Below are 11,943 nucleotides of genomic sequence, written 5' to 3'. Positions count from 1 at the left end.
GCTCTCTGATAATACCATATGCCTGATTGAGGCAACCGAATAGACAAGATACACTGTTTCTTATTTCCCATCGTTGTTTCTTTTTTACGGTACCAATAGCACGTTCCGGGCAGGCATCCATTACCCGGCCGAGGAGATAGCTGGCTTCCCTGAGCAGCTCCTCCTCGACATTCTCTGATGTCTTTAGCAGGCTGTCTTTGGTAGCTTTAGCTTCCTTCAATGTAGTTTCCTCTAAAGGTTCGGTGTTTATATTCAAATCGTGTGTAGTTTCTTCCATTTTGTCTCCCAAGTAGCCTATGTTGACCGCCCGGTGTTCGTAGAAAAGGTGATAGTTAAGAAGCTTTAGGAAGGACTCAGAAAGTCGTTTGAACTATAGTTCGCTGGTTAGCCTGGCAGCGCCGATCGGCTAGATAAAGCTGAAGGCTTGAGTACCCGCCGATAGGCTGGACGACGCCGGAATGTAGATGGTTACTCCGATCGGCTAAGAAACCACGTGTAAGAGACAAACGGCTTTGTTCTTCACCAGTTACCCTTGTTGCACCGTAGTTAGTAGCTCGTATTACTCAAAATTGTGTATACAGTTATGGTAGAGTTCTCTGTTAACGGTTTACAGTTGAGCCTGATCACAATGATACGATACGGGGCCCGCGATTAACACAGTTATGGCCGAGTACCCCGGTTTGCGTAACAGCGCAAAGATAGTTTATAAAAGTACAATAAATAAATAGAAGTACAATAAATAGCTCGATGTATAGAGCTTGAATTGTTGATTCCAGTGATATAACGCACAAAAGAGACTACTCAATAGGAGCGAAGACCAGGTCCACGTGGTTCCCGGAGAACAATAGTCTTTGTTCTGATCCCCATAGAAAACGCCAATACTCCATATGAGAGCTCCGGATTGATATAAAGTTTGTTAAAAGCACTTACGGTGTTCCTGTTGACCCTCTGTACCAACGACGATCCTTAGTTTAACGTTCGGGGCCCGCAATAGGCCCGAAAGTCTTCTATGATGATCTCGTTTATAATTCCTTTAAGAACGTCCTATACACAAAAAAACGCATATCATCTGAAAGTTCTCGTTGAGACGAATCCAGTGGTGTATATAAATCCATTCGTAACCCAAAAACACCTCCGATGGAACGATCGATAGTAAGAGCACAAATACACACAGCCCTCTCAGATCGCGACCCTACCGGGACTCTTACCAGTAAATATTGACAAATGGAGTAGATTTTTGGCACGAATGTTTTCTTTATATATAGGAATGGAAATAGAGGGTAGGAGGTTCACATTTACAAATTGTGGAGCTTATTTTCACAATAAATAAATAAACAAACAAACATATATATGCGTGTGTTTGTTTGTTTATTTTTATTTATTAAAACTTTAATACTTTAATTAAATGTAAATAATTAAATTTTATAATTGGAAAATTATGTTTATATAATTATTGTTTAGATAGGGAGTTTAGATAGTCCAGTACTGAATGATGTTGATTCTGCTAGCAATAGTAATCAGGAAGGACATGAACCATTATGGGTAAAAGAGATTCAACCAACTATGAGTTCTTCCACAGATGATGAAAGTGGTCAGTATCTTTTTATTTTATTCTAGATCAATTAAATCTACAATTTAAACAAATTTATAACTATTTTTATACTTTATTTATTTAAATTCAGAAGTTAATTATGAATCAGGAATCACTAAATATTTTAACATACACCATATTGGCCTGAATATTAGTTGATGTTTTTTTTCCAGTTTTAAAGGGGAAAAATTGCTCTGACCTATATTCAAGGCTGATTAAAATTTTCTTCAGTTTTGATAACTGTTTGATATATATTGTACAGAGTTAAAATGACACTAACATTTAGTGTGTCAATTGTTTAGATGTTAAACATCAATCAACTTTTGACCTGTTATGCTGTAGCCTGTAAACTGATCATGGAAATTAAGGTGTTTGGCATGATTGTAAATAATCAATTAGTCAATTGTTCAAAAACAGTCAACTAAACTAAGCCAATTTGTTTTGTGGCATGCAACAGAATCAGTCAGTTTTGGTAACTTATACAGAAATTTTATTTTGGTAACTTTTTTATTTTACTCCTAGGAGTCTCAACCAATCATCAAAAATTTGTGGAAGATTACTGAAAATTTACCATAAAATTTACCATAAAATTTAATCTGTTGTAAAATGTAATTTATATTGTAATTAAATCAAATGACCGCCATAATTAATTGGGCTATTACTAATAATCAGGATTAGCTATCATGCAAGGCTGCAAACTAAATCGTCTAAAATTGGGGAAGGTTGCCAAAAATTTACCATAAAATTTATTCTGTTGTAAAATGTAATNTTTGGTAACTTATACAGAAATTTTATTTTGGTAACTTTTTTATTTTACTCCTAGGAGTCTCAACCAATCATCAAAAATTTGTGGAAGATTACTGAAAATTTACCATAAAATTTACCATAAAATTTAATCTGTTATAAAGTGTACATTTCTATTGTAATTATAAATTTATATACTTAATATGATTATATACTTTAGACTAAAAAAGCTTTATAAAACATGTTGTAGTTATAAAGAAAAAAGGAAGTGAGGAAAAAAAAAACAACTTTTGTAAAAGATCAAAGTTTATAGTTTTTATGATATAAATGTTGTTCTATTTACAGTTCTATTTTTTGTATCCAAATAAGTTATTTCTAATAACAAAAGTATTTATCAAACAATTTATTTTGCTGATAAACATTTTTGATTTTTAAAAACAGAAAACTAGAGAGAAGAGTTAAAACTCTTTTAAAACATTGACTAACAACTAGAAATTATTTTGTAGTTGGCAATTGAGCTAAAGGAGCCATTTGAGCTAATTCGTATAATGTCTGTTGTGTTTTGCCAGATACAACTATTTCTGTAGTAAGTAATTATAACTGATTAGTGAGCATTGGGAATGAGAACGACATGCTAATTGAGTGTTATAGAACAAACTATAAAGAAGTTTAAAATGTGATAAGAGTTTTCTGTTGATTGTCAGATATAAACATTTTTGTAGTAAATTACTAGCCAAGTTGTTTTGTGTCTGTAATATAAATGACAAATTAATTTGGTGCCATCAAAGGAAAAGTGGTCGATCTTTACTATGAGCACCGTCATGGCGGCTGTTTCCTTTCTTCTGTTTGTTGGAATCAGAGAACAATGGGGACGCATGTTCTAACCTAACCTATTCTAATAAATTACCAAATTATTAGAATAGGTTAGGTTAGGTTAGAATGTGTGTCTCCACTGTTCCCTGATTCCAGCAAACAGAAGAAAGGAAACAACTGCCATGACGGTGCACATAGGTAAAGATTAACCAGAAAAGTTTATTGAAAAAAGTATTGAAAAACATTAAAAAATAAAATAACATATTTATTTATATTATCCAATTTATCTATTCTCTCTAGCATGATAATTTAATCGTGTTTTTTTAAGGAATTGTAAAATTACAAATATGTCAAATTTATTTATTATTCATTTTAAGTGGAAGCAAATTAAGTACATTTCATTAGATGCTATTTGATAATATGCCAATTAACATCAAGTTGTTAAGGTTTAATCATATTATCAAATATTAAGTGGTTTTTTTAGGAGACTGAAAAATATTGACCAATTAAGCAGAATAACCTCTAAACTAGAGTCAATATATTATATATAATGTAACTGATATTCCATAAATACAGTATTTTTATTATGTGCATATGGATAAATTATATTTTTATTACTGCATACAATACACATTTATTATTTGAATTTTAATTCCAACAAACATAGCTTACTCTATTTTAAGAGTTATGAAAAATATTGATAAATTTTCATTTGAGAACATCTATTAATAAAATTAATTCTATATTCCAAAGCTGTTAATGATCTAAAATCCTCGTCATTGTTTTTTGAACGCAAACAAGATAACAATGCACTGTCTGTAATGCTTCTATGGCTTGTAACTTAGTGATGTAGTTTCTCCACCTATTATCTTCACTGTATACATACACATTTTTCTTCTCTAATACTTGTATTGCTAATTCTTCTTTACTAGCTTGTGAATATATTTCAATATCTTTATTCATGTCTATATGTGTACTTTCATTGGGAGTAGGATATTCTATCTGATTTCTTTTAACAAACTTGATAAGGCATTGGAATTAGAATCCCAGTCTTGAAATTCATTCTATTGGCACAAGGTAAGTTCTTTTCTATTGTTTTCTCAACTGAAATCTTGCATGCTTGAAAGAATTTGCAGTTGTTAAAGTCAAAACAAAATTCCAACTTTTTTAAATGTAATTTGCTGCATCCAAACAGAAATATCATATTTCTTATTTTGTCTGATTGCTTTTAAGAGATCTTATACATGAATTTTTTATAATCAAGTTTAAAATAATCTCTTGATCAAGTGGTGAAGAAGTGCCGTTACATTTGGAGGTATTGAGATTAATTCAGTAGCTTTTAAAATTTCTACTCGTATGTGGGCAGTACAATTGTCAATAAATAATCATTACTGAAACCACACCATTAGTGGTTTCATTTTTTTTCTATGTCATTCATGCTTGCCCAAAGCAAAATTGTTAAATGTTATTTACTCAAGCTTTCCTCCTCCACATTTTTCATTTTTAAATGTTAAAATTTTTAGTGGATAAGACAATAAAATAGACCCATCTTGTCCAAATTGAACACATCTTATTCTGAATACCAAGGCAAGACATTCTTCAGTGTTATTTCTTTCCAGTCTTCAGTTTTATCACAGATATTATTAACTGCAGCTGCTTCTCCACTTATTTTTTTAAAGGAGCGACTATGTCTTTCTTTAAAGTGTCCATTCCATCCATTACTAGCTTTAACACTTTTTATATGTAGTTTTTTTTTTATCACTTTCTATAATTTTCTCTTTAAAGAACTGCACCAGAAATTGGAATGTTTTTAGATCTTACATATTTCAACCAGTAAAGAACTTCTTTGACATCTTTAAATTTAGAATTATGCAGTCTTTCCTTTTTATTTTCTTAACTTTGCAATTGACTATCTTGATTCTTTCTTTGCAGGTATAATATTCAAAGTAGTCTGAGGAATTCTATGCTCTTTCGCAAAAGCTATCTTTGTGCAGTTTGATTTCTCACAAAGATTAACTAACTTTTCTTTTTCTTTCAAAGATAATGACTGGACTTTTTTGTTTTTGAGACATTTTTAAGTAGAGAACCATAATGCTTTTATGCTATAATATTTATGCTGTTACTTTATGATTGTGTTATGTTTTAGTAAGAGAATAGTGTTGCCAGATATTGTGTTCAATGTGTGTTCAAAATAAACAGAATAAACAAAAAAAATCTTAAAGAAATTAAACATTATCTGGATTATACTTTAAAAATCAAACTTTGTTTTGTGAACAAAAATAAATCTAAAATGATGGTATTATTATACTATGAAAAGTTTTACTTTAAATAAAAATAACCTTTTTAATCTCAATAAGAAATTTATTAAAATTAAAATGTTTTCTATCAGTTTGATTGACTTTCTTTAGTTACAGTTCTTCAGACTTTTCCTGGACAAATGGAAAAAATAAAGCAATAAGAGTAGACAAATTGAAAGATTAAGAATTATGACAGCATAACTATTTTTGTTTAGTTTAATTGTTATATTTTAAATCAACAGTTTGAAAATCATAATTTAATAAAAAAACAAAAATCATATGTTTAAAATTATGCAAAAAATTCACTTGGTTACATTATCCCACAACATTATATATATTTGAATTTCTTTAAATAAATATAACATTTTTTCCTTGTTAAATTAAATTTTTATATTTGTTCTGTGTTTGTAATTGTATTGTCTTTGTGATCGCTTCTTAATTATATAGATAACTCAGTAGAAGTAATTGAATTAACAGATGATAATATAAATGAAGATAAGTCTCCAGAATTACATAGGTTATCATCATCTACTTCTACGTTTTATTTGGATCTCAATGTTAAAGAATCACGTGTTAGTATTTCTCGACCAAGATATAACGAAACTACTGTGAACATCAGCAATGTGGAAAGCAAAAAGGAAGATGGTAAAGTTAATTTGTATTAATATTTTTTAATTGAAAATTGCTAAATGAAGAAATTAATGTGCTCTATTGAGTTAGTTTGAGTTGATGATTTGATTTTGATTTTGCTTGTTGGGTGATAATTATATCTTTTAGCAGTTTTAAATTTTCATTTATATTTTGAGGATATGCCATTTGATCAATTATTGAGCTTTTATGTTTAAATTCAAAATTACAAACTAAAATCATGAATGATATGTTTCTTATGAAATTATGTATGAATACTTCTTGTAATTAATAAGCAAATTATAATAATTATTTAAATACTTAATTTTTAGTGTCATCCACATTAGTGAGAAAACCTGTAGGATTAGAGCCTGTGGAAATTGTCAGGGGAGAAAATGCTCAGGAAATGATGATCAATGAAGAATTTTTACAAGGTATATGATAATTTTTATTTTATCAATATACATTATGTAAAAAGTTTCAAACCAGTTTTTAAAATATATAATATTAAATACATTAAAGATAAAAATTTAATAGAATTCTTTTTAGAAATCATAAATACAAATGAACTTATCCTGTTGAACTATGAATTAAAATGTTTATCTATCAAATTATTTTCTCTTTGATTACAGTTTTTTAAATTATTTGATTTAATTAAATGATAAGTTTCTCAAGAACAACTTTACTTATTTGAAAATAGTCGTTTCATATTGATTTTATAAAATTGATACCTATAAAGAAAAAGTTGTAAGCAATACTTTTAAGGATATTACAGAATTGATTAGAAACAGATTTAATAAAATATAATAAATCTAAAAATCTTAATGAGGTTTAACATTGTGTATTAAATATTAACATCTATGCATGTACAAGAGTCAAAAGTGAAAAACTTAACTTTGTGTACAGGAACAGGAAAAACAATTTGAAACAAAAATTCTAAATTTTACAACTAGTTTTGACAGAATGATTCACATAATAATACTATTGTCATTTGAGCTTTGCTGCTTAGAATGATTATGTGAGAATCTTTTTCTTTGAATTCTGAAGATTTTGAATGTAGGTAGAAAAATTAATTTTTTACAAATAGTGAAATTATGATATGCAACCTTTTTGTAATAAATCACCACAGACAAATGAGATTAATATAACAGCATTAGAAATTAAGAATGTCTGCTAAAAAACCAGCTCTAGACTTCTGGTCTTGTAACTAACTCTGTTGTCCAAACCGTAAGGTACATATTTTTTTTATATTCTACCATGTAATATACAAAAATTACTACACTTAAATAAAAAATTAAAGCTTTTTTATTGCTTGCACACTATACAGCCATTCATTAGGTCTACACATTATAAATCTTTAACATCTTAGGCAGCCTACAAGGTGTTTGTTTACTCCAGGTGCCAACTTAGAAACACTTAGTAGGTGTATAAATTCTTATTGGATGTACAGTAATACCTCGACTTACGCTACCCCGACTTATGCGAACCCGGAGTTACGCGATTTTCAAATCTTGTCAATTCGTCTTTTGTTTGAGCACCACACAATTCTTGATTATTCAGACCCCCCACACTATTGTTCAGCTTACGTGTTCGGAGTGTCGCGTGGAATCGACACACAGCTACAATTTATTTTGAGTTATTTATTTTTGTGTTTGTTATATCTACGGAGACTTGAGAGACTCGATGTGGTGATTTCTTGTAACCGTGAATGAATCAAAAGACGAGATAAGATTAACAAGAACATTTATTAGCTTATATACAACTGACTTGGATTTTACACAAATTGTGAAATTATACCTCGACTTACGCGAATTCGACTTACGCGGTTATCGCTCGGTCCCACCTATCACGTAAGTTCGGGGTATTACTGTATTCAAAATTGGTCAAAAAAATTTTGTAATGAAGTAAAATTATATTTAAAAACTCAAACAAACAGAATTTGGTCTTTAAAAAAATATGCAAAAAGCTATAATTGGTTACAGTATTAAAAATTACATTAAGGATCATAAACTAAAATCCTTTCTAATAGGTATACGAAACTAATGACTAATTGGATATTGAATAAAATTTATTATTTAATACTACATATAAGTAAAATAAAACTATATTCTTTAATATTGTAGTAGAGTACAATAATGAATGTTATAATGGTATTGTATATTTTATATTAAAGTATTTCGATATAAAAGTAGAGTAAGAATGACAGTAAACAAATAAGGTAATAAACTGTTATAAGTAACTGTTAAAAATAAGTTTGGAAGATTGCATTGAAATTTTAAAGATGAGTAAACTGCATAATTATATACAGTAATATCTCGACTTACACTACCCCGACTTACGCGATCCTGGAGTTACACGATTTTCAAATCTCGTTGATTCGTCTTTTGTTTGAGCACCACGCAACTCTTGATTACTCACTCCCCCCACACTATTGTTCAGCTTACATGTTCAGACATTTCGCGCGGAATCGACACATAACTACAATTTATTTTGTATTATTTATTTCTGTGTTTGTTATATCTACGGACTCGAGAGACGCTATGTGGTGATTTCTTGTAACCGTGAATGAATCAAATGACGAGATAAGATTAATGAGAACATTAATTAGCTTACATACATCCGACTTGGATTTTACACAAATTGGGAAATTATACCCCGACTTATGCGAATTCGACTTAGGCAGTTATCACTCGGTCCCACCTATTGCGTAAGTTCGGGGTATTACTGTATAACACAGATACAACACGATGGAAACAAATGAAAATAGATACTGGAAATGGAGTCACTCACTACTTCACAGTTTTACTATCATCATTTTCGAATTTTTTACAAATATGCTTTGAAGAAATTCAAAATGCTGGGATTATTTAATTTGGACATTAATATGGATACTAAAGAATATTATTCACTGTAGTGAGAATTTGATACAGTGAGTTCAAATAGTAGAGTATGGCTGGGTTTTTATATTTTTTTCTAACAGCAATCATTAAATATCAAAAAATATTTGGTGAATTTTCATTGAAGCTAATAAATTATTCTTTTAAAATAGCAAAAATATTTAATAGTTTACCAAATATTTTAATATTTTAAAATACCTGTGTTTGTATCCAATTAGTTTTCTAATATTTATTTACAAATAAAATATTTTTTGAAAACAAGTGCACTAGAAATTGACTTTATGTAAAAATGTAAAACATAATTTTAATGTTATATTTGTAAGTCTTTTCTGAAGGTGACAAGCAAAAATATTTGTATATATTAAACTTTTTTAATTCTTAAATAAATGTTTTATTTTATATTTATTTTTAATGTATAGAAGTATGGAGGATTCTATATATATTAAGAAATTGTATTTGAAAAGATTACTTTGACCAATGAAAAAAAATTTTTTACTTATAAAAATGTGTGCTTTTTTGAATAAATTTGAATTTATCCATTATAATCAGTAAAAAAAATTAAATAAATGAAAGCAAAATTAATAATTAAAGGATTTAAATTAGAATTATTTATGAAGAAATACATATTTATATAATTTACTATTTTGAATATTCTTGATTATTAGGGACACTTTTTGCTGCTCATACCGATGGAAAGTACGCTGACGATTTTTCTGCACCTGCTGGATGGCATAATTCTCAAACTCTTCGAGAAGATAATGGAGAAAAATTGGCTTTTGAAAGAATGAAGTAAATTATTTTTATTTCAATAAGTTGTAGTTTAATAGGATTAATCTTAAATTACTTTTTTTAAGTAGATAAATTTTTTCAATTTTTTATTAAATCAGTTTTTAAAATAATTCTAAAACAAATTACAAATGGTTAAGAATATACAGGGTGGGCCATCAAAAATGAAACGGCAGAGTTATTGTGTTCGTCCAAGCAAATCGCTCAGACAGGTCGATTTTATTTTCAAGGGGGACATCTTCTGCAATAAAGTTTTTGCAATAATACAACAGACAACAAAAAATTTTAAAAACTCATTAATTTTTTATTAACTAATTAAACACTTATTTTGGAATAAAGTAACGCAAACTATTAACAAACATAAAATAAGCCTTTTAAGGGAAAAAAATACTTTCCCTTGAGAATAAAATCGACCTGTCCGAGCGATTTGCTTGGACGAACACGATAACTCTGCCATTTCGTGTTTGTTGGCCCACCCTGTATAAAACTAATTAACTTGAAAAGTTTCAAAATTTAAACCTAGGATAATTTGTAAAAAATGTAATTACAGTAGAGCGTCGTTTATCCAAAAGTCGGTTATCTGAAAGCATTCCAGTCGGCAAATTTAAATTTTCGCTAGTGCTGTGGCACTGCAATCTTTGGGCTACTCTAATATTTTTTTCTTGTTGGTGTGTGTTTTTAGCTGGCAGCACTGGCACTTTTGTGCAGTGTTTTTCTGAGCATTGTGTGTCGTGCTGAATCGAACGTTTTTGATACTAGATCTTCTTCTAAAGTATATATTTTGTGGTTTTTATATTTTTCAATATATTTATTTTGTTTGTAAGAAATAAATAAATAGTTTTTAACTATACAACAGCCATGATTATTATTTTAAAAAGTATACGTTAGGCTTAACATCGACGAAAATTCAACGCGAAGCGACACGCAGCAGAGAAAAATTTCAACACGAGATAGGTTAATATATTTTTTCGTACATAATCGGTTATCCGAAAAATAAGTTATCCGAACAACCTCAGTCCCCAATTGATTCGGATAAACGACACTCTACTGTATATACATTTTTGATATGTATGGTAGAACGTTTGCATCTAAAAGATTATTGTTTGTTATTTGTCTGAGTTATTTTAAATATTAAAGGTATAAATATTCTGAAGATCATTTGATTACTTACTGACATTAACATTTTTAAAGAATGACAATAATAATAAATTAGTTAACTGCAAGCCTAGCAGATCTATGCAAAGCATTTAAAAAAAATTTTTTTTTTTGTAACATAGTTGATTAGTTTTACAATTTATATACAGAAAATCCTCATTAATTTGAACTCTGATAGTTCAAAATCCTGTAAAACTGTAACTGTACTATTAGTCCTGGCTAGGGATATAGAGATTTATACTGCAGTGCAGTGTTTTAATATAAAAGTAATGTTTTTAATCGACTGTACTGATCATCCTCAGATGAAATCAAATTATATATTATATTAGAACAAACTACAAATGGAATGTTTGAAGAAGAATGTAGTGAGTGTTTGGAATGTTTTTAAAGATTCATTTTTCCTCAAATGTTCCATTTGCAACGGAATTTGAAATTTTGTTCCAAAGACAGCTGGAATTCTAACGGATCATTACGAATGGAACATAGCCTGATGAAGGGTCCAGTGGGATCCGAAAACGTTAGCGTAAGCAATTGAACATATTTCACGCTGGTTATAGGTTTGTAGAAAGTTTATTATTAGATCTGCTGGGCTTGCAGTTAACTAATTAATTTATACAGTAGACCCCCCCTATAACACTGTAGATAATTCTGTGTTATATGAATTCCATGTTGTACGAGTCACTTAGATTTTACAAATATGTGCGCCAGGCTGTGAACGGCTCATGTATTTGTAAAATCTAAGTGACTCATACAACATGGAATTCATATAAAATGGAATGATTAACAGTGTTATAGGGGAATCGACTGTAATTTCAAAATTTTATTTTACTGCAGTTATTCTGAATACAGTTGTCCCTTGATAATCCGACAGGTATGGGACCAAAGGTGTGTCAGATTACCAAAAGTGTCCGGATTACCGAAAATAATTACATATTTCGCATTGTTTTGCTAGCAGTAACTTACAATATTCTCTACTCCAACTGTTCGAACAGAACTGCTCACATAAAACACACGAAATGTGTGTCATCGAGTA

At 29.4% G+C, this 11,943-nt stretch overlaps 1 protein-coding gene across 1 annotated transcript in view; it reads left to right on the top strand.

The window, feature by feature from the left end:
- The first annotated feature begins 1,442 nt into the window (after positions 1–1,442).
- The window catches only part of LOC111623368 (1-phosphatidylinositol 3-phosphate 5-kinase-like), an 81,527-nt gene continuing 71,026 nt past the window's right edge, over positions 1,443–11,943 (top strand). Inside the window, exons 1-4 of the mRNA XM_023365920.1 lie at positions 1,443–1,591; positions 5,893–6,090; positions 6,405–6,506; positions 9,635–9,758. Of these exons, the coding sequence (XP_023221688.1) occupies positions 1,564–1,591; positions 5,893–6,090; positions 6,405–6,506; positions 9,635–9,758 (452 nt within the window). The 5' untranslated portion in view covers positions 1,443–1,563. The remainder of the gene's footprint in view (positions 1,592–5,892; positions 6,091–6,404; positions 6,507–9,634; positions 9,759–11,943) is intronic.

The sequence above is a fragment of the Centruroides sculpturatus genome, unplaced genomic scaffold, assembly GCF_000671375.1.
Source record: "Centruroides sculpturatus isolate CEXI.00-Female unplaced genomic scaffold, Cexi_2.0 scaffold220, whole genome shotgun sequence".
Taxonomy (NCBI): Eukaryota; Metazoa; Arthropoda; class Arachnida; order Scorpiones; family Buthidae; genus Centruroides; species Centruroides sculpturatus.
Note: the sequence above shows the minus strand (reverse complement) of the source record. Positions and strands in the feature narration are given on the sequence as shown.